This window comes from Apis mellifera, linkage group LG3 (assembly GCF_003254395.2).
Source record: "Apis mellifera strain DH4 linkage group LG3, Amel_HAv3.1, whole genome shotgun sequence".
Taxonomy (NCBI): Eukaryota; Metazoa; Arthropoda; class Insecta; order Hymenoptera; family Apidae; genus Apis; species Apis mellifera.
Window position 1 is genome coordinate 6874670 of NC_037640.1, and position 23596 is coordinate 6898265.

Sequence of the window (23596 nt, forward strand, 5' to 3'; positions counted from 1 at the left end):
GAAAATAACATTTACATTATCTGATACATTATATCCTTTAAACAAAGTTGCATTGCTTAATATAAACTAATTTGTCAAAAATTTTTTTTAATAAGTTCTAAGGATGCAAAACATTCAACATGCGTGGGTTCTAATTTCAATGAAATCAGAACATTAAACTGTGCATAGTCCTACCACTCATGTTTTTGTTTGCAATTCTATAATCGTTAACAATTTGTATTTATATTTAAAACAAAAAATGTAATAAATGTTAATACTACAGCAATTCTCTAAAAATTAATGATGAAATTAATGCACAAAATTTTTGTTTTAATATCATGTACAAATTCGGCCAAATTTTGAAAAATGATAGAATAAAATTGGTGTATTTCAATATTGATCAAACTGAAATGATATATGTTTGAAATATTATTCTTGATAAATAAAAATAAAATATCAAGAAAATCTTTTATAATATATAACTATGCATATGTAAAAAGATATTTACACAAATATTATAGTTATATTATGTCTAAACCGAAAATAGTTGCTACATCGAATTGATTAGAGTTTATTTTCATTACTCTTTTTATTTGTAATATCTTTTGGAATGTTGTAATTTCTTTTGTTTTTTCAAATGAGAATTCCATATTGATTTCATTTCGCTTAATAAACATAAATTGAAAGTAGAAAAAACTTTGTAACATATAATAAATATGAAAACCCGATGAAGACATACTTACTTTGGTTGAGCATCTGGTTGAGTTTGTGACTGTTGCTGTTGTTGTTGTTGCTGTTGTTGTTGTTGTTGTACTTGTTGAGGATGAATAGGATGTGTAAGAGTTTGCAATTTAACTTGACTAGGCCCGGGACTACCCCTTGCAGTTGTAACAACAGGTTTACCTTGAGCAGGTGTAGCTTGGCGTAATTGAGCACTACTTGCAGTCATAACTTGAATCGTTTGTTTTAAAGCAGCGGATGCAACTGGAATTACTCTTGTCTGTAATGGAGATTTAGCTAAGACTACTTGACCAGGTTGTGAGACCGTTTGTCCCGTAGAAACCTAAAATTATAGAAAAAGAAACAATAAAATAAAATGATTAAAAAAAAAGATATCAAATATAAAACATGTAACATACATGTGTAAATTGTTGCATTGCAGATGGTTGAACATGTTTCATGACTTGTTGAATTTGTTGCACAGTCATCGTCGCAGGTAATGACTTTTGTTGCACAATTAATTGAGTCTGAACACCAGTTTTCGCGGCAACTTGCGTTAATTGTGCAACTTTTTGTGCCGGCAATTTTCTTTGATGGATAATCTGAGGATGAAGAGCGAGCTGACGGATTTGTTGAGGTGTTGCTGTACGTACATTTGCAGTTTTTACTAAGGTAGCAACTGGAGTTCCACTTGTAGATGTTCCAGCATGTTGTACTTGTAAACCTGCCTGTGCGAATATTTGAGCTGGAGTAAGTCCAGTCTGTGCAGGTACTTGTACTTGAGCTACCGCTTTTGCTTGTTGCTGCAAAGCTTGTCGCTTTATTAGTGCAGCCATTTCCGTCTCTGATACTGCACGTGCTACAGTTTGTTTTCCAACAGTAGTTTGTGCAACAGTGCCACTAGTTATATTTTGTTTCATTAATGTAGCTCTTTGTTGCGCAGCAGCAGCTGAAACAGCTACCGATACTTTTTGACTATTTGCAGCAGCTTGTGCTTGTAATACTTTTAGTTGCTGCTGTCGCAATAGAACTTGTTGTTGTCGATAATATTGCAATTGTGCAGCAGTTAACGTCTTACTACCGGAAGGCGTTGCCACAGTAACACCAATACTTTTTTGTGTACCTGCAGGAGAATTTTGGGCAGCAGATACTAAACTTGCGGTTGCAATTCTTTGAGCAGCTTGAAGATTACCAACACTAACAACAGTTGGTGCTGTCCGAGCATCTTGCATAGTTAATGTTCCTCCTGGTCGAGTTTTAACTGTTGATGTAGCAACTGTCGTACCACCGGTAGTAACATTAGTAATTGTAGTAATAGTCTTCATTGTAGTTAATCCTGTTGTAACGGTAGTTGCAACTTGCGTTAATTGATGTACTTGAGGACTTGTAGTGTTTGAAATATTTTGTTGAGCTTGTTGTTGTTGTTGCAGTTTAATTTGTTGTTGTTGTTGCTGTTGCTGTTGAACCTGTTGTTGTTGTTGTTGCTGCTGCTGCTGCTGTTGCTGCTGTTGCAATAAACGAGCGGCTACTTGTTGTTGTTGCTCCGCAGTTAAAACCTTCATACACAACAAATTAATAAAATTTTCAAGAACTTAAAAACTTAAATAATTAAAATATTATACAGTATTATACTAACAGCATGTTTAAGTTTCTCCTTTGCAATCCTATCGGCGCGTCGTGTTGCAACTTCTATAGGAGCTAACGGATTATCATATTGAATACCACATTCAGCTAAAACTGCAGCGTTGGTAGGATTTTTCATTAACGGATTAACGAGTAACGGTTTAACAGTAGGTGTTCTCTTATTCGAAACAGATTTAATGGTATCAAATCTTTGACAGCACATTAATGTAAACGAATGATTTTTATCCTGATTATATAACTGAGACGTTTTCATTGGCCTGTTTGTTTTACTTTGTTGCTAAAAGAAGATGATTAAAAAATAATAATTTTTTTCCAACAAGCATCTCTCGTCAAATGTAGAATAAAAATATCTTGATATACCTCGGAAACCTGAGGCATTTTGTAAACGCCTTTTTGTTTCTTTTGTTTTTTCGGCGTGGTATCGTAAAGTAATTTTCCTTCTTCTCTTGGTACTATTACCGATTCGTATCTGCTTCTACATTGTTTAGGAGATCTATATATTCGAGAAGTATTGTTTACTATATCTGCAACTAAATCCCAATTGGGAGTGTGACCAGGAGATAAAATCATCAAATTTAATGGCAGTCCTTGATAAATTTGAATTGCTTGAAGTAAAGCCCAATCCTCGTGTATCATCCAATCTAAAACATGTTCTTGGTCCACGGAAGATTTCGATATATGCGAAGGCTTTATACCCGGCAGTGGAATTGGTGGCCGCACTATACGATATTTATGTAATTTCATATCACGACGAATTTTCATAAGTGCTGGTGAAGGCCGATCGAATAAAGATCTCGGTGCGTAAACAGATTCTTCTTTATGCCTCATTTTAACCGCTCGACGTCCTAATAAAATATAAAAAAGTTAACATATAATTATAAAAATAGTAAAAATATTAAAAAACAATGAATTAAACAAAATGAATTTATATTGTAATTATATTTATATATTGTACTTACCATCGCGATCATTAATTCCGGCTTCTATTCTACTTCTCTTTTGTTCTTTTTTAATGTATATCGGAGGTAATTGTGCTTCCGACATAGGAGTATTTTCATAAAGAAATCCCAAAGAATAGTCGATGTAAACATCGTTATCCGTTGTGGGAGGTGTAGGAGGACACCACATCTAATAATTAAAATAATTTTTATATATTTTCAAAAAACGAAAATGTAAATAAAATATGTACACTAACCGGCATTTGTTCCATATTGTCGTCCGATAACCATATCTGCAAGATATTAAAGTACGACTATGAGAGCTATTCAAAAATTAGAAATAAAAAATCTGCTTCAAGAAGATTTAAGGGAATTACGAAGAATGAGCGTCGTGTATGATGCACCAACTTTTCAAGTATACAAAAGAATTTGAAGAAAAAATCGTTTCCTCTTCATTTTTATATATGTCTTCATATTTCTTCTATTAAGCATAAATGAAGTTAAAAAATACCAATGTCGAAATAAATGAATAATCTTGGAATTTGAAGGAAATGAATAGGAAATATACATACATTTTGCTCGTTCAAAGGCTCATTTTTGTCATCAAGAATTTTGTTATTTTAACTTCGCATTAAATATTAAATATTATACAAGACGCTCATTAATGTGCCTGCTTATACCTTGGCTGACTCCAAGTTTGGAATGGCAAAGGCAGTGTTTTGGTGCCATTTTATAAATAATTATTTGGAGCTTTCTATTGCATGCTATTATCTAATTTGCAAAAAAACTTTTTTAATGTGCGGTCATGATAGCCTTGCCACACCAAAACATCGCGAGAAGATCATTACTTTTAATGATCTCAGTATATATAACCAAGCACACTGAGCAAAATTTGACACCAAAACGGAACTGAACCTTTGATCGAACAGACTTGGATACGCACCAAGAAATAAGAAAACACATGATCTTCGTAGCAAGGAATATTTTGTTTATTTCCTTCCTCGGACTCACTCGATCATACAAAATACAGGCACGCAACTTAAATATTACAGTGGGGCATACCATTAAACGAAGAACTTCTTAAGTCTAGCATGTAATCAGGTCGTCACCTCACAAAGTATGTAATACAAGGCGTTACACAAGAGCAAAGTACGACGCATTCACAGTATTACTTCTGTTTTTGTTTACTTCTGAATCGACTGTCTATTTCTTTTGTTTATATGATCAATCGCTACAAAATCATCGCGAAAAGCGACTTTTGTAGCATGCTAATGAACTAAGCTGTAATGAATTGTTCTCATCTATATATTCTAATATGATACAGTCAGATATCTTACTTCTTTCATCTTTCATTTTTTTTATCACCAAGTATAAATTACAATGTCACTTAAAGACATTTGAAACCTTTACAGGAAAGTACAATTTACAATGCTAAAAATGTTACACGTATGTACTTAGTACAACGAAAGAAATCTTACTTATCTTTACTTTTGTGATTATATACAAGAATCATGTGAAAATTAAGAAACAAATAAAACTTGGATTTCTTATGCGCACGCAATTCCAAGTAGTAGTCCAAGATAATGTTTATGCGTGTCTAAATTATGAGAAATATTTATACAAACACGCTGCTAAATATTACAGCGATAAAGTTTTAGCGAGACTCAAGATATAGTACCGCTACTTAGTTTTTCCAGTTGAGTTGTTTGTGAAGGAGGAGGAGGAGTAGGAAGCTGAGAACGAATTGTTTTTTTAAACGGCGGTATTTGCTCTTCATCGCCTACTGTATCGATTATTTGCGATTCGTTCGTTTTTCCCCTTATCAATGGTTTTGCAAATGATGATAATCGTGTTCGCTTAATTTTTCTTCTTAACCTTTTTGAACTATCTGATGAGTCGTAATTAGGATCGTTATCTAAATCGACCAATGCTATTACTGTTGATTGTACAGGCAATGAAACTTTATCCGTTTTAAGTTTAGAATTCAACGATGTATTTTTGTTCATCGTCGATGTTTTTCCTGATTTACTGGAATTTGTATAAGTACTTGCTACATTGGAATATACATTAGATGAAACGCGATCTCTATCTCTATTATCCAATCCAGAACTACACCATCCATCTAATTTACAATTTGAAGTAACATCTGAAATTCTAAGAACACAATTTTTTTCTGATGAATCAGGTCCGGAATTGGAATTAGAATCGACGTTTTTTTTATTATTTTTTGTATCAGTAGAATTGCAATTAGATGTTTTTGTATGAACAGAACTAGAAGCTTTATTACTATAATTACTTCTTGTATCCAAAGTAAGAATAGCAACGACTTTAGCTGTTCTTTGTGGTTTTTCATTAATATCATTAAAAGTAGATAATGGATCATCGTGTTTTGTAAAAGTTTCTGATACGACTGCATTTCCATTTGAATCTGTATTTAATGTTTCTGTTTTTGAAGAAATAGAAGATTCTTCTTCTTGTGCTTTTGAATCAGAAGATAAATCTGTTTTCCGGATATGTTTATTTCCTTTATTTGACATATGATTAGGACTCGATTTTCCTAAATTTAGCATGAAATTGAGTCCAGATCGAGTAACTCTCGATGTTTGTTCAGAAGTAGGAACAGGTGTATCCGGTCGTCGTCTTGTACTTATATTTATATTGTTAAATTCATTGTTTTTCTTAGATCTAGTCGAAACAGAACTGCAATCTTTCATTTCATTCAATTTTTCAGAGATTGGTTTCATTGGTGGTATTGAACTACTTCTTCGAAATGGAGGTGGATTTAAAAATCCATTATCCAAGGATTTCGAACTACGCGTCATAGGCCTTTCATATGATGTTGTATTCTGTTCTTCATTTCTTAATGGTGAATTTATATTTGACGTAGATCTTGTTGCTGGTCTTGGAGAAGATTTAAAACATTCTGATAAAGGAGTATCTGGTCGTTTTTTGTGTACTGATTTCATGGGATTTGAACTTGGTGGAGGTGTTAAAGAACGAACTACACTCGATCTTGTAATTCTAACTTGTTCTATTATGGGTCGAGGTGTATCTGGTCTTCGAATTTGTGTCATTTTACTAACTTCTTTACGATGAGTATTCGAAATTGAATTTGAATTTTCATTTCCTTGATTTTGTTTCGATTCACAGGATTCGTCAGATAATATTAGAGACGTATGCGTTTCTAAATTTTTATTTTCAGAATTATCTACGTTAATATTTATTTTTGCACTTCTTGTAATAACTCCATAAGATATATCTGGTTTACGAAATTTTACTTTGTTTTCTAGATTAGACTCAGATCCACATGATTCATTCGAATTTAAAATGTCAAAAGAAAAAGTATTGTCACTACTTTGTATTGATGAAGTCAACTGAATTTTTGAATCATTTTCGTCATACATACATTCATCTAATTTAGTAAAAGATTCTTGTTTGATGCTACTAAATTCCTGACTAGATCTTGATTCTATCACAGAAATAGATTCAGTATCGTTATGTGTCATATTTGAATTTGACGTACTTTCATCAAATTGCTCCTTATTTTTGAACGTTTCTTCTATGTTCACGTTTTCTTTTTCAGTAGGAGTTTGTGTTCTTGCATCGTTTTTTGACCCACATTCATCATCCGAAACATTTGTATCTTGGAATTTATATACAATTTTATCTTCCAATGTCTTTAGTTTTATAGAATTAGAAGTAAGTAATTCCTCTTTTATTTGCATATCTACTTCATTAATATTAGATGAAATTATCTCATTTTTAGAAATAGAATCATTTAACTTCTCTGTAAATTCACCGGTATTTTCATCTATATCTTGAGTAATCATTTTATTCTTTAAGGGAGCAATCAATGAATTTTCTGATATATTAATTTCCTCATCTATTTCTAAAGTTATTGAATTTTTCAAACATTTTGAATCAGAAATTCTTTTTATTGTATTTGATTCTATTGTAGACAAACAAGAATTACTACTTTGTGAAATCAAATCGACATTAGAATTTTCAGAATCATCATTATAACTTGCATCACCTTCAGAATTACTAGATTGCGCTGTTAATTTGTACATAGATTGTGTAATATATATCGACGATGACATATCTGTTACATCTTCATCACAAACTTTGTCATCAATTATACTTTCTTCTGAATTTTTACATTGTTCTGACGTGCCAGATGAATTACCTGATTGAGAACACGTTTCTGCTTCTACCGAATTTAAAGGAATAGAATTAGATTCTTCTATCGTGATTGTTTTAATATATTTTGACTTTGGTGAAGAAGTTGCAACAATACAGTGATTTGCTATCACTTTACAATTTTCAATGCTTTCAGATAATTCTTCAGCAGGTAAAATTGTATCTTGTTCACTGTCAGTAGATTTTAAATCAGATGTTATTCCTTTTTGATTCATATTTTCTTCATCAAATTTATTTGAAACATTTGCATTATTCAATTTTTTACAACTTGAAACGGGAGATGAAGGTAGGACGAAATTTTCTTCTGCTTTCATTCTCATTTCAAGTTCGCGTTGTTTACGCAAATTACTAGCTCTTCCTCGACATTTTGGTTTTATACCTGGTAAAATGGGACTTACGTCTAATGTCCATAAATTAATTTTTACGTTTCCCCTAGATCTCGTTCGCGGACTGTTCAGATCAAAATGATTTTGACTGAACGATTTATTAGACCGATTTTTACGTTTTGGATATCCGCCTTTTCCAGAATCATTCTGATCATTTGTCTCCTCCTCCTCATCTTCATCGCCTTGACTTTGACTTTCCGTATGACTTGACTCTTCGTCAAGACTATCTTCCACGACATCTTCTTGTGATTCTGATTCTGATTCTGTAGTAGTCTCAGTTTCACTTTCTGATTCTTGAGCACTTTTACTAATATTCTTACGCGAATTCCTCCTCCTATTCGGTGGGAGTTTCTTATTGACTAATTTCTTAGAATTACTAGCACTATTAACCTGATTTTGCGCATCCTCACGTCCAAACGTCAAAGGCTTCTCGTCATCATCAGCTAATCGCATTCGTCTTTCTTCTTCCTCACGCAGCGCTCGTAACCGATCTAATTCCCATTCTTTCTTTTGTTCTTCAAGTTCACGTTCTGCTGCCGCAAGTTGTGCCGCAGAAAATGCACCTTCCGATTCCTCGACAAACTTCATCGCATAACGTTCTATGGGTGTCAACTACATATAAAAAAAAAATGATTTTTAATAATTTTATTTTGATATTAAAAAAAATATCAGAAAAATAAATATAAACATTATTTTACCTGAGATACTAAGTTTTGTACTTCAAGTTCAGCCTTGCTAACTTGTAAATCATCCCTATCTGCATCATCTAAAGGTATATTTTCATCAAATTCTGCTAAATCAGCAACAGCCTCTGCTTTAGCAGTCTTTGCAGCTTGAACATCAAGATCTTCTTCAGCAGCAGCAAGAGCACTTTCAAGTGCACCCATTGCTATTTTATCCTCTAAAGTTTGACTTTGATTATCCTTCTGCAAAAATCTTTCTCGATCTCTATTTTGTTCCAATACTTCGGCCATTCGGGTTGTTGCATCGTTCTCCGATTGATCAATATTAAAAAGATCTTGAATTGTAGACTAAAAATAATTACAATCATATTATACATGATTAAATAAGCATATATTAAACATATATTAAATAAATACTTTATTGATATTTTTGAAATGAAATACTTACACTTTTAAAGTAAGCGGTTGTGAAATTCCCTCCTTCAATAGCTAAATCTCCAAGTAGTCTTTTTTGATTGGCCTTTTTCAGAATATTTTCTTCCACAGTTTTTTCACTTACTAACCTAAAATATATCATTAAATATATTTATAAATATAAAAATATCATATATATTTTATTTTATATATGTACATACCTGTAGATATGTACATCCCGAGTTTGACCTATTCTATGACATCTATCTTGTGCTTGGGCATCCATTGTAGGATTCCAATCACTATCGTAAAATATAACAGTATCTGCTCCTGTAAGATTTACACCGACACCTCCAGATCTCGTCGACAAAATGAAACAAAATATTCGTTTATCTCCATTAAATCTTTCCATCAAAACCTATAATTTTTTCATAAGACAAACTATGTTAAAAAAAATAATAAAAGAAATAATGTTTTTATAATATTTTTACAAATCAATATATAATGATTTTTATAATAATTTATTATTATAATAATGTTTATAGAGTTAATTATTACCTGTCGTTGATCTACTTTAGTAGTACCATCTAAACGTAAATATATATGACCATGAAAATTAAGAAAAGCTTCTAATACATCCAACATTCTTGTCATTTGTGTAAAAATTAAAACTCTATGATTTTCAGATTTAAGTTTTCTAAGAAGTTGATGTAAAGATTGTAATTTTCCACAATCGTATTGTATCAATCTAGGATCCGGGAATTGCGTCATCATTGCACTAGCTACTGGATGGAACAATGCCAATTTTGGTGAAAGTTGACGTTGTAATTCCATTTGTATACGTCGTTGACCAAACAATTTATGCGGAGGAGGATGAGAAACATGAAAACGTGGTGTAGGAGCACATACAGCAGGAACATGTACAACAAATCTAGTACAAAACAAAAGTAAAATATATTATATTAAATATATTATATTATATTAAAAATAATTTAATGTTAATATATTTACTATCGAAAATTAAATTTTGTTTATTAATATAATATACCTTTCAAAAACTTCTTTAAGCTCTTCAACAATTTGTTCCGTACTTTTAATTGCTTCTGCAAGTGCTTCTGTGCGAGAAAAAAATTGCCTTCGTGTACGTGTACTATCTTTAGCAGTTGCACAGTGAACCCAACCATTATGCCATCTACATGCTGTAGATGGTTTACCAATTCTTAATGCCATAAACAAATCTTCTCCATATAAAGGACACGCAGCACATCGTCTTTCATTAATATTTGCAACCAAACGAAGCTTAGCTTGTCTTCTTTGTTTTCGTTCTTCTTCTAATTGTGGCTGTAAGGAGATTACATTTAAAATTATTTAAATCTCTAAAAATGTATAAAACAATACAATTATATTTTTAATATAATTACCAAATAAAATTCGGATTTTGGACGTTCTTTTATTTGTGCCTTTTCTGATTCTTTTTGTGCGTGTCTAGTAACAATACCGGAACGAATAGATTGTTGTTGAGATTGTCCATTACCAGCGGCAGACTGTGCAGTAATATTAGAAGAAGCAGTAACATTGAGTGGCGGTACTCTCATTACGGGTCTTCCACTTGTTCCACTTGTAGTTGTCACTACACCTCCTATAACTTTGTTTACAGTAGTTGCTGTAGTAGATAGGCCCATTAAAGATTTTGGTAAGACTTTTAAACGTTGTACACACGGAGTCATTACTGGAAATGAAACTGTAAGTATAACAGAATATTAATCACTATTGTAAAAAACAAAAAAAAATATAAAAAATATATCAATTTATAAATTATGAATTAAAGATTTTAGCTATTAATTTAGGAAAATATTTATGATCATGCATTATATTTTAACTTTCACTTAAATGCATACAAATGATATGAAAAAAAATGTATATGATTCACACAATGTTGAACATAAAGAGGGACATGAGACTTAGGACAAACCTGTGTTAGTGTTTTGTTGATTCGAAGTCAGAATGATATGTCTACCAATAGATGTTTGAACCATCTGTGCAAGATTAGGCATTGCTATTCTTTGGACGGAATCACCTTGTTTAACTGCAACTGTTTGTGTTGCTAGTCGTTGCAATCCATCTATAATATTTGCATTCCCTACTGTAATCCTCTGTGCATTTGTTGCTGCTGTAGTTGGTGTCACTGTTGTACTTTGTGGGTTATGTGCTAATGTTCCAACAGGAATTGCTATTTTCGAAGCAAATACAACAAATATTTTACACAAATTGTAATTCACAAATGTTAGATAATAATTAAATGTAAGTTTGTTAATGTGGTCTCGGTTCTAGAGTGCTTATAACATAGGAAAACTATAAACAAGCTGGCTCGAGATGATCAATTCCTCTAGCACCACTGCAAGAATGATTACACAGTGACAAGTTTGAGTGCAACCACTGATCGATGATGCACAGGATTTTAGGTTTTAAATATACATATACACATTAAAAAAATAAGAAAAAAAAGTACTCACCTTTTACACTACCTTGATGTTGAACTAATTGTACAGAATATCCCTGCAATTGTTGACCACCTGCTACTTTTAATGTGACACCTATGAAAATAAAAAAAGTATTATTAAATATTGATAAATATTTATAAAATCAAATTTATACCTTGCGTTGGAGTGCTTTGATTATTTGCAGTCTTTATTAAAGGAGATGTTCCAACTTTTGGAGTAGGTAAAATTCCGGCTAAATTTTTTAATTTTGCTTGGGTCTGTCGTGGAACAGATGATGGTTTAACTTGATTAGATAATCTAACATTAATTTTAATTTTTCCGGATGGACATCTTGGAAATGGATCTGGTTGTGTGTCTATTTCTTCTATAAGTTTTCGTGGCGTTTGTAAACGTCTAACTCTATGCGCCACAAACGCGGTAAGAGTTAATTCCAAATCACATAATAAAAGATTAACACTAGACAGATCGATATGCTATAAAATAAAATCAATATATATTATACTTTTCTTTGAATTTCTAAAAATATAATTAAGATTATGAAAAAAAAATTAAATTATATATTACCTTAAATGGATCATAATCCAGAGCACTCCATATCAAAGAAGCAGTGACATATTCAATTGCTTCCATTTGAAATGGCGATACAGTAGGTCTCACTTCAAATAAATTTGGATGATTGCATACTTTTCGTAATTGCATTAATACATTAATAACGCTTAACAAATTACCACTAGCCAAAGTTTCTTTTGTCCTTTACAACAAAAATTATATTTATTATATACTATATAATAATAATATAATAATATATTTTTTATAATATATTTATATATAAAATAATAAAATATATAAAACTTACTTTGCTCTAGACATAAAATCATCATATAGATATCGCTGTCGTTTTGATAAACGACACATGACAACATGTTCATATTTTTTAGGCAATTGTTTTTCTACTTCTGTTTTTAATCTTCGCAATAAAAAAGGTCGTAAAACCTATGAATAATAATAATATAAGTAATATGTAAATGCAATAAAAGAGTTGAAAAAAACAAATGATATAATAAAAATTCTAATAAAAATGTTTCTCCAGACAGGATTCGAATGTCATATAAATGTATATTATAACACGCGAGTTTTAATAGAGAATTTTTTTTTTAATATTTCGCTATTTATATGAAACAGATACATAATATATAATCATATATCTGTGTCGGTAGCGAATTATATACATGAAATAATTATAAATATAAAAGCAAATTACGTACAAACCTTGTGCAGACGACGAATGATATTTTCATTATATTCACTGTTCCCTTCTATCATTCCAGTAACAGGATTACTAAACCATTCTTTAAATTCTCTGTGTGATTGAAATACATTTGGCATTAAAAAATGCATTAATGACCACAATTCCATCAAGTTATTTTGGAGAGGTGTACCAGTAAGCAATAAACGTCTGTAATAATGAGAATTTTCATATGAAGTAATAAGTATTTATAAAATGTAATATAAAATATATTATATATATAAATTAAAATATATTATAAATATATTATAAATATGAATTATAATTATTTTTAAAGTACATTATTCAAATATAATGTTGTAAATTACCGTTGTGTTTGAAAATTTAATAATAATTGCCATCTTTGTGATTTGAAATTTTTTATATTTTGAGCTTCATCTAATATAAGATACTTCCACTTTTTTCTTCTAAAGCTTTGATGATCTTGTATAACCAATTTATATGATGTTATACAAATATGAAATGCATTAGGTTTTGTCCAACCTAAAAAACAAACAAAATATTATAAATATTTTATTTATATTTCTTAATACTATAATTACTTTATTTATATTTATATTTAGTAATAAATTTTACCCGTTCTTTTTTGTTTCCTTTCTTTTTGTGTTCCATAATAAGTTAATATCTTAAATCCTGGACACCACTTTTTACATTCCATTTCCCAGTTGAGCATTACAGATGTTGGTACTATTATAAGATGAGGACCCCAATTACCCTTTTCACATGCTAAATGCGCAAGTAAAGCAATTGTTTGTATGGTTTTACCCAAACCCATTTCATCTGCCAAAATGCCATTTAATTTTCTATCATACATTGTAACAAGCCAGTCCAATCCTATGTGCTGATATTCTCGAAGAGGATGTTTTAAAAGAAATGGAATTTTTGTAACAACCTAAAATTATATCAGTTTTTTGTTAGAGAATTATAAATATTTTTTTTTAACTCATATAATTTATAAAAATTGTCGTGACAATTCTCTAAAATAAATCGACGAATTAATTTACTTGTCAAGAAAAGATGCCACTTATACTTTAGCCTTTCTAAATAGTCATGTGCAAATTATTGTCACACAACCTTGGATGGAAGGCTGTCTCAACAATAAAGACTGGCTCCACGACAAAAAGATTATCAAAATATTAGAATGACGTACACTAGTTGTAAGCAAAGTATTTCCTTTAGGTTGAATACTTTCTGCCAATGCTGCTACGTTATCCATTTCATTGTGAGCATCTGAATGATCCAATTCTGCAGTCTATAAAAAATAACCAATATATTATTTTTTTTTATATAAAAATTGTCATTACCTAAGAATATTATTTTACTTTATCATCTGATGATTTCTCCATAGATATATCTTCTAACAGAGATTTAAGTCCAATATCAGTTTCATTATCAGTTTGTGTTTGAGATTCCTCTTCTCCAACTTCATTATCACTTTCCTCACTTTCACTTTCGTTACTTGTAGATTCTTCTTCATTCTCTTCTTGCTTTGTGCTTTCTCTATCTGATTCTATACAAATATATATATATATATATACTTATATGTATATATACATTAAAAATAAATATTCATGCTGATTCAATAATTGTAAATTTTAATTTTCAGACAAATGCCTCATGCATTACATCAAAAATAGAAATCAAGAATGAAAACCATATCTTGAATTATCAATTCAGGAATGGTAAAATGTCATCATCAAAATATAAATATTTTACAATTAAAATTAATTTAAATAATATTATATATATTTACCTTGAATTGGTTCTTGTTCAACATCCATTGGCACATCTGATATGTTACCATATTTAGCCATAAGTTCATCAATAGACATTTCATTTTCAGCCTAAAAGTATTATACTTTTATAGAGAAAATTCATTACTCCTCTATAACAGCTAGAAAAGTATACACATACTTTGAGATCGTCTAATTCTTGTTTATAATCTGCATTTTCTTCCAGTTTTTCTTGTTCCATGATAGTTTCTTCCTCATCTGAGGATTCATCTGATGCGGCAACAAAATCCATATCTCCATCTGCTGTCTTTTCATTCTCCTTTTAAAATACACAAAAAATTATTTATCAAAATAAAATATCACTTATATTCTTAATCCAAAATATAATACATATAATAAATATAATACATACTTCTTCCACTTCCTTTGATGCAGGTGACAAACTTTTACTTCTATTCTCTAAGTAATCAGGTGGTAATTCTTTTAAAAGATCTTCTAAAGGTAATTCCGATTCTTTTTTTAATAATTCGACTTCTTCTTTATGATTTGTCACAGATTTCAGTTCTTCTTCAGCTTTTGCTATAGTTTCTTCATCATCATCTGAACTTTGGTTTGGTTGAAAATCCTCTATATTAAAAGATATTATATAAAAATATTAATTATTATATTAGGATATTATTATATTCGCGGAACTTATCGAGAACTATTTTTAGAGCCAAAACAAATATATAATAAGTTATACAAAAATATTAAGACATTTATTAAGTTATAAACAATTTATATTAAATTCATATTACATGAAACAAGACGGAAAAAGACGATATAATGAAAACAATGATCTTACTTTATTTTTCTCGTTTTGTCTAAAGTTAACTTTGTTTATAACTTTATGCTTTAAGCTTTAACTAGCATTTTTGTACATCAATTATTGTGTTTGTTTTGAATCTTAGAATTGATTCAAAAATATCTCATAAATAATATTAACATACATATTAACATTATACATATTATATTATTAAACGATAAAATCGATAAAATATATTTAACACACCATCAGAATGAGATTTGCCAGGTGGTATTGGAGAAGAAATGCGTGAACTATTCATAGAGGCTGGTATACTTTGAGGGCCATCAGTTTTATTAAGTCCTTCAGTTAACCATGTTGAATATTTTTCTGTTTGGCCAACAATAAAATTTAAGTGCTGGTCTAGTGCTTGCTTCCTTTTTTCTTCAAGCCTCGTTTGTTGCTTATATTCCACCAACTTTAAAAAATATATATATATATAAATATATATATAATATATTTATTTTTATAAAAATAATGTTTTAGATGTTTTACATTTACTATGAAAATAAATGTCCTGCATCAATTCTTTGATTATAAAAATAAATACAATCATACACAATGAGCAGACTTTGCTGTTCCCATAACGAGCACACATTTTCAATTGAAATACATTGAAATTGTCGGCTTAATAGTATGGGGTAAATAAAATTATTACAAATTACAAATTTACCTTTTCTACATTTGTCCAGAAAGTTTTAATTTCTTTAGCGATAAAACTAGCGATCTTTTTTAACCTAAGTTCTTGTGATTTTTCAGCTTTTTGTGCTTGAATTGCTTTCTCCTGAAAATATTTTTGTACCATACGCGCACATTTTTTTGCTGCAGCTTTTTTCCATTTTCGTTCTTGAGCAAAATCGGCAGCTAACCAAACCATTTCTTCCAATAAATAATCCCAATGAGCTTTTGTACGAGGTGGTTCTTGTACCTTAGGTAATCTTCTTTCTGACCATAATCCTTCACGTTGTAATTCCGCAATCCTTTGCATAACATATGCTTCTTGTTTAGCTTTTTCTACTATTTGTTCTTGGTTATTTGTGATATCACATGATGTCGCATTGGAGGCAGGTAATTTAACAAGCTTGACAACAGGCTGAACAGGTGTAGTAGGCGCAGAAGATGTTTTTGTGGTAGTAGTAACAGCAATTGTAGTAGTAGCTCCAGTAAAGGTAACAGTAGAAGTAGTCATTGTAGTAATAGTTGTTGTAATAGATGTAGTTATTGTAGATTTATCTATCACTGAACTTGGAACGGTTGTTGTTACAGATTTTGGTGAACTTGGAACTATTGGTGCATTACCTGTAATGATAATAAAAAGACTTAATATATGATTAAATATATTTAAAAAAATTTTTGAAATATATATATGTATCAACAGTGCCCTTAGGTTGAGAAGCATAATGCTAAACAACCTTACATAAGCTGTGAATTAATTAATTTTCCCACATAGAGTGAACTGTTTCAAAATATATAAATTTGAATCAGCCGTCTATTGTGGAATCATATGCTTTCTCTATAATATTATAAAATATTAAAGAAAATATAGAATCATAATACCTAAATTATTAAAATAAATATAAATATAATAAAAATTTCTCAAATATAGATATTGCTGTGAGTATGAATTATGAAATATGAATATAATAAAAAATGAATTAAAAAAAAAAGATTATATGAAATAAAATTTTTCATTATATTCTTTTAAACAAAAATCAAAATTTGCTTTTTTTAATTTTAAGAAATATTGTAATATATTTTATTAATACTATTATACTATTAATTATAAAAAACAACATTATTAATTATAATTATATCAAACTTATTTAATTAAATCTATAATAAACTAATGGAAAATAATTTTAATAAAGTGAAAATAATTTTCATATTAATTGTTTATTTTTATTTAAGTTTCATTTTTTCTGAATTCAATAAATTAATTCAATGAAAACATGAAAAGCATTAAATAGAAATTATACGCAAATATGATAAGCAACAAAGATAACTTATATAGAAATCTATATAAGGAAGATTAATGGATCTAAACATCAAATGATAAGCCTGCAGTAATCACCTATAATGAGCGTGGGTGCTAGAGTAGAAGTAGGTGGAGGATGAGCGGTGACTGGTGAAGACTGAATTGCTGGTCTGAAGGCAAACACCATGCCATGGCGGCCCCCTTGAGGCCTACCTGGTACATGTCCTATTATGCAAAGTAATTATTTTGATTGTTATAAAATATGTACTAAAACTCTTAATTGTTTTTCCACTTTCTCAAATAAATATCTATCAAAAAGGAAAAATTAATATTATAATTTCTATACAAAACAAATCAAAATATATTTAAATATATATTATAATATTAATCAAAATATATATTTTTTAAACTTAATACATTATGCACAAATAGAAATCATTTTTTACTTTCTAATTTATCAGTTTTTAAAAAAATAAATATAATGGTGTGCCTTCTAACATTCTAAAAAAAATAATTGACTAAATATAAAATTTTATTAGAAATTCATAAAATTATTAATAATATTTTTTTCTTTGTTTAAATCATCAAATTTATTATATATATGTAAAATAATAATATAATTACCTTGTTGATTAAGTTGGGCTACTGCAGCAGGCAATGTTGTAGATATTGCAACTGGAGCAACATTGATTCCAGAAATTTTTACTTCTGTACATTGATTCACAGGAACTATTGTAGAAACAGTAGTTGTAGTTGGTGTTAATGGAATTTCTGATATTGCTGGCAGTGGGGCTGTTAAATCTTCATCATCATCATCTGGATCTAATCTATGTTGCCGTAAAAAATGCAAGTATTGAGGTGTTGGAGGTTTCTTTCTCCATGTTTGAAAATCCATCATATTGCCTCCAGCATGTAGAAAGAATAATTCTGATGCATTTTCAGCATATTTTTCTCTTATTGCACGCATTTTTTTCATTTTATGTTCCATAATTCTCCTTCTATAACCCATTGTATCATCAGCAATCATAGTAGATTTTTCAGTGGAATCTGCTAACTTCAATTTCTTCCTTGCAGGTGGTGATTGCAATGAAGCTTGAGAAGTTGGTGCAACAAACATATTTCTAATAGAAGTACGAACAAGTTTTGGAGATGTTGCTAAAACAACTTTAGGTGAACTTTGACGGGTAGGAGATGTAAGAGGTGAATTACTGACACCTGCAACTCCCACACTACTTGCACGTGGTGGTGTACCACTAATATTAACAATTCTACTAATATTAACACCGATTTGTTGAATATTTGCATTTGTTGATGCATTACTTGGAATAACCTGTGATTAAAAAAATAATTATTTAATTTATATTCATCAAAAAATTTAAATATTTATTATAGGAATTATATTTACCTGTGTAAGACCAGGAACCTGTGAAGTAATAACAAATTGTTGTCCAGCACCTGTGGTAAGAACATTGAGTCCTTGAGCAGTAGCAAGAACTTGTTGCAGATTAACTGTTTGCTGAGTTGTGCTTCCATTGCTTCCTCCACCCCCATTAAGGGGCGGTAAAATAGGTGCAGTCTGCTTATCACTCATTACACATTACACTATTAAAACAAATTACTGATAAATATTATTAAAAATTATTTTAATGAAATAATTTTTAACAAAAAAATAAAATAAATACATATTAGAATTTTTTCAATATTGACAATGCATATATCATTTAAATATAATTTTAAACATACCATAAAAATTTCTATTTATCACAGTTCAAATTTAAATTTAAGCTATTTGTAATTAAATTTTGAAAAACCTAAAATAATAAATATTTATACTTTTTCATAATAAAAAGGATGATTAAATATATATTTTTTTTAATTTTGATAATAAAGTAATAAAAATTATATAAATATTTCAATTTTTATATCTTATATTTGTCAAAAGAATTTTTAAAAACTTTTTTCTTTAAATTAAACTAATAAAAAAAAATTATTTTAGACTAAAAAAAAAAAACAAATGAAAACAAACAAAAGGAGCAAATTAAAAATTAAAAAAATTGAAAAATAATTTCAATTTGTCAATTGTATGCAATATTATATTAAACTGCACATTTTTTTGACAATTATATGTTTATTTCATATTAAAAAAATATACATATAAAATTAATAATTAAAGAAAAACATATATAAAAAATAAGAAATTAAAGCTTCACAGATTGGTAATAAGTTTATTTTTCAATTACTTAAAATATATGAATAATTTATTATCGAATTTTAGGTCAAATATATACATTTCAACCTTATTCTAAGTAAGATAATTTCAATGAATCAAAATGAGAACGTTAATTGATTTGTGAAAAAAGCGCCGAAATCAAAATTTCTCCGTTCACAACTGATACACCACATTGGAATTTATAAAACATGCGTATTGCGCAAAAGAAAAAATATCCTTCAAAATATAACAGCATGAACATTAAAAATGTATCTACAATCAACTGAATAGTGAAACGAACAATGTCATTTAGAATATCAAAAGATTGCAACGAATATGCAAACGTCCAATATATCAAGCATTCAGGGCGTTCAAGTCTTCTTATTAAAAAAATGTCAATTTATCTTAATCTAATAACAATAATTGTTACACCAGTCTATTAGTTAAACTTTTTGATGATAAAAAACAACTTTTTCGATCTTTTGAAGTGTTTCGCTTTCCGAAAGAATACATTTTTCACAATTGCGTCAGTGGAGCCTCGCGGCGATACAAAGGAAATTTTTCGTCCGCCATGTTGGCGTTGGTCTGATAGGAGGGCGGACTTACCATACTGTAATCACAAAATTCTGCAATGTAGGTGAGCCATCCACGAAAATAATTGTTACACTCGTGATCGACGAGCATTAAATTGTAATTAGGTACTTCACGTAATATACAGTGCATGAGCTATATCTAATATTTTACAGAACATCGTCGCTCGACTCGCTCAAGGACGCACACACTTCTAAACATGGCGACGGTTCCCGACAAATTTCGACCGCGACCAGATCGTGAGCTGCTTGCTACTTCACGTTTACACAAGCCACGGAGAGATGCCGCTTCAACTGAATGCTGAATCTGTGATTGGTCAAATGCAACCGGATACTTGGCAACGTGGCAGTATTAAACGTTCCTGATTGGTTACTGGTAAAAATATTAAAAGGACTTGTTTTCCGACTAACAAATCAAATCAGCAACTATTATTTCTGAGTGTAGATATACATTTTACAAAATCTATTGTTATATCTATTGCTAATATATGAAAATTATTAATAAAAAAGTATTACAGTTTATTTCTTTATAATAAGAATTTAATGTATAAAAAACATTATTGAGATAAATAAAATAGTTCAATGAAATTATTTGCAAAATAATTAATCTTTTATGAGGCATTCATAAAATAAATATTTTTATATAGTTTAATATTGAAATTAAAAGATTTTATAAAAATAAATTATTATTTTTCTTCGATAATGATTTTATATAATGGTATATACAATCGACAAATATAGACATATATTACATACAGTATTACATCACTTTACATTCCTGGGATCGCCGTTATCCAAATATTTCGATCCAATTTATAGTGAAAATAAACTGATACCATGAAACTACATATATGAATATATTTTCATATATCTCTTTCATTTAACTAATTATGCACCACGTGTTTATAAAATTAGATATTATATCTTTTTCATTATTTTTTTTAATTATATTATTTGTAAAACTAATTAATTAATTAAAATAATTTTTTATATAAAAAATAAATTTTATTTTTTTTTATTTAATAACTTATCTTTCAATAAATTATTATTTTGAATAAAAAAAATATTTTTTATTTAATGTTTTATATATTTTTTATAATACAAGGTAAATTTATGAGAATATTAGAATATATTCTAAATTTTGATATTTTATAATTGATGTAACATGGTTGCCGCGTTACATATACTTAAATGTACCACGTGCTACTCACAATTGTTATAATCGTTAATATTACAAATATAAGCAAGTATAAGTTCAAAAAAGAAGATTTTTACTTACGTTTTCGTTGATCTTCATTTCACCTTCTTATATTTGTGAATTTGTGTATTTTCTAACCAAAATCAAAGAAATATTTATCTATATATTGAACACATGCGCAACTTCTCATAATACAACGTATGTTAGACACATTTTTAAATATAATGATAAAGTTCCAATAAGTTTTCACAAAGTAAATCATAATTATATATAGAATATATCGTATATAAATCATAATTAAATAAAAAATGAAATTTAAATACATTTGAGTTCATATCTTTTTTTCTGATTCTACTTGATTCTACTATGTTTAACGAAGTACCTGTTTGTGATACGTACAATCGTAAGAATGACGCTGAGGTCATTTCGATACTCAACGCATCATCTTTTGAGTACCACCGTTATATTTACATTGATCTACGTAGTATACGCGATAATAATTTGAAACTTACTACTACTAATAAATAGAAAAAGATAAAAATTTTATTAAATTAATGTAGAATAATTGTAAATTTTTATACAAATATTTTAAAATTAGATTATTTTTTTTCATAATTATTAATTATCTAACTATTAATCATAAATTTGTAAAAGATTAATTATTATATTATGATATTGATTAAGTTAGTTTTAATTTTCCGGAAATTTATTAATTTTAATTATTAATTAATTTTAAAAATAATAGATAAAGAAAGTAATGGAATTGAAAAAATACGATATATAATAAATAAAAAGTGACTAGAATATCAATTATCATAAATATGACTGAACTAAGTACAGCTGTAAATTCGAAATTATCAAACATCGTAATAGAACAATTACAACATAAACATATTTGTACTGTTATACAATTTATAGATGAAGATTCTGAAAAATTAGCATCTTTTACAGGATTGTCATTAAAGGTATATATATATATAGGTTTATTATTAAGAAGAAATAAAAATAAAGATTTTAAAATTAAATATATTATATAAATAATAATTTTTGTAAAATGTTGATTACAAGGTTAAATAGGTTAATAATTTATAGGACATAATTGAAATTAAACGAAATATTTGTAAAAAATATGGAGGTCAAGTTAAAAATGCTTTTCAATTATTTGAAATAGAAGAAAAAAATATTATTTCTACAAACTTATCAAGGTATATAAATATGTTAAATACAAACATTCAGAATTCAGAATTAATATTAAATTAATATTAAATTTAATTGATTAGTTTAGACAATTTATTAAAAGGTGGTTTATATTGTGGTCAAATATATGAAATATGTGGTTTATCTGCAAGTGGAAAAACACAATTGTGTTTTTCAATTGCAATTAATATTGCACTTAAATCCAATAATCTTGTAAGATATATTGATACAAAAAGAGATTTTTCTGGTTCAAGAATAGAACAAATTTTATTAAAGAAAAATTATAATAAGCAGGTATGAATATATTTTATAACTCTATAATAATAATTTAATAAGTTAAAATGAAATTGCTAAGCAAAATATATTTTTATTTTAATTCTAGGTTATAAATGAAATTATGGAACGTATCAAAGTATGTTGTGTATATAATATGCATCAATTACTTAAAGTTTTACATTGGTTATCAATTAATTTAAAAGAAGAAAATGAAGACTGCCGTACAAGAATTATAATTATTGATTCTTTACCAGCACTAATTTTTAAATTTTCTAAAGATCATAAAACAACAATTATCTTAAATCATCTAGCAAATATTTGTCATTTTCTTGCTAAAGAATTTAATTTATCAATTATTAGTGTTAATTTAATTAGTCAATGGAATAATATTAATGAAGAAGGAACAAGTGCAAGTTCAAATGAAAATATTCTAATTAAACCTACTTTAGGAAAATATTGGGCACATGTTCCTAATACAAGATTATTATTAGAAAAACAGGAACTTGGAAACAGAAAAATTTCGATTTGGAATAGTTTTCAATTAGAAGCAGATCTTGCATGCACTTTAATTGTAAATGATTCTGGTGTTTCATGTTAATAATATTAAATAGATAAGGATTTTTTTATTATTTTCGTTTTTAAAAATTTTGCAACTAATATATAAACTATAATAATAATATAAATAAACATTCAAATATATTGTATACTATATGAATTTTGTTATATTTTTATAAGATATTTAATTAATGTATCTATAATAAATTATTTATAATATCTATAAATAAAATTAATTAATTTTAATG

At 28.5% G+C, this 23596-nt stretch overlaps 2 protein-coding genes and 1 non-coding gene across 7 annotated transcripts; 1 reads left to right on the plus strand and 2 right to left on the minus strand.

Annotated features, from left to right (window-relative positions):
* Positions 1-628: 628 nt before the first annotated feature.
* On the minus strand, positions 629-21727 carry LOC413341 (helicase domino). Of its 5 annotated transcripts, XM_016911256.2 has the most exons (32): positions 20139-20384; positions 18729-18925; positions 17948-18653; positions 17420-17548; positions 16022-16647; positions 15556-15766; positions 14917-15131; positions 14686-14823; positions 14525-14615; positions 14094-14281; positions 13922-14023; positions 13348-13663; positions 13080-13254; positions 12735-12921; positions 12322-12458; positions 12030-12216; positions 11620-11938; positions 11478-11558; positions 10937-11194; positions 10386-10705; positions 10013-10305; positions 9523-9895; positions 9186-9382; positions 8999-9113; positions 8566-8898; positions 8258-8479; positions 3539-3574; positions 3303-3471; positions 2704-3188; positions 2336-2620; positions 1119-2255; positions 629-1042 (listed from the first exon to the last, which is right to left on the minus strand). In XM_016911256.2, the coding sequence occupies exons 2-32, from the start codon at positions 18912-18914 to the stop codon at positions 719-721; spliced, it is 8541 nt and encodes a 2846-aa protein (XP_016766745.1). In that variant the 5' UTR covers positions 18915-18925; positions 20139-20384; the 3' UTR covers positions 629-718. The 5 variants fall into 5 exon arrangements, with proteins under 5 accessions (XP_016766745.1, XP_016766741.1, XP_016766743.1 ...); XM_016911252.1 differs by lacking the exons at positions 629-1042; positions 1119-2255; positions 2336-2620; ... (1 more) ...; positions 3303-3471; positions 3539-3574 and having other exon boundaries at positions 4249-8479; XM_016911253.2 differs by lacking the exons at positions 629-1042; positions 1119-2255; positions 2336-2620; ... (2 more) ...; positions 3539-3574; positions 20139-20384 and adding an exon at positions 21402-21727 and having other exon boundaries at positions 4946-8479.
* LOC113218704 lies at positions 15862-15991 on the minus strand. The gene has a single exon (XR_003304485.1). It is a non-coding gene; the product is annotated as a small nucleolar RNA snoR639/H1 (small nucleolar RNA).
* On the plus strand, positions 21384-23565 carry LOC100576677 (DNA repair protein RAD51 homolog 4). The gene is made up of 5 exons (XM_026439681.1): positions 21384-21518; positions 22066-22285; positions 22413-22525; positions 22601-22811; positions 22900-23565. Exons 2-5 carry the CDS (start codon positions 22142-22144, stop codon positions 23389-23391), a joined length of 960 nt encoding a protein of 319 aa, XP_026295466.1. The 5' UTR covers positions 21384-21518; positions 22066-22141; the 3' UTR covers positions 23392-23565.
* The last annotated feature ends 31 nt before the right edge of the window (positions 23566-23596 follow it).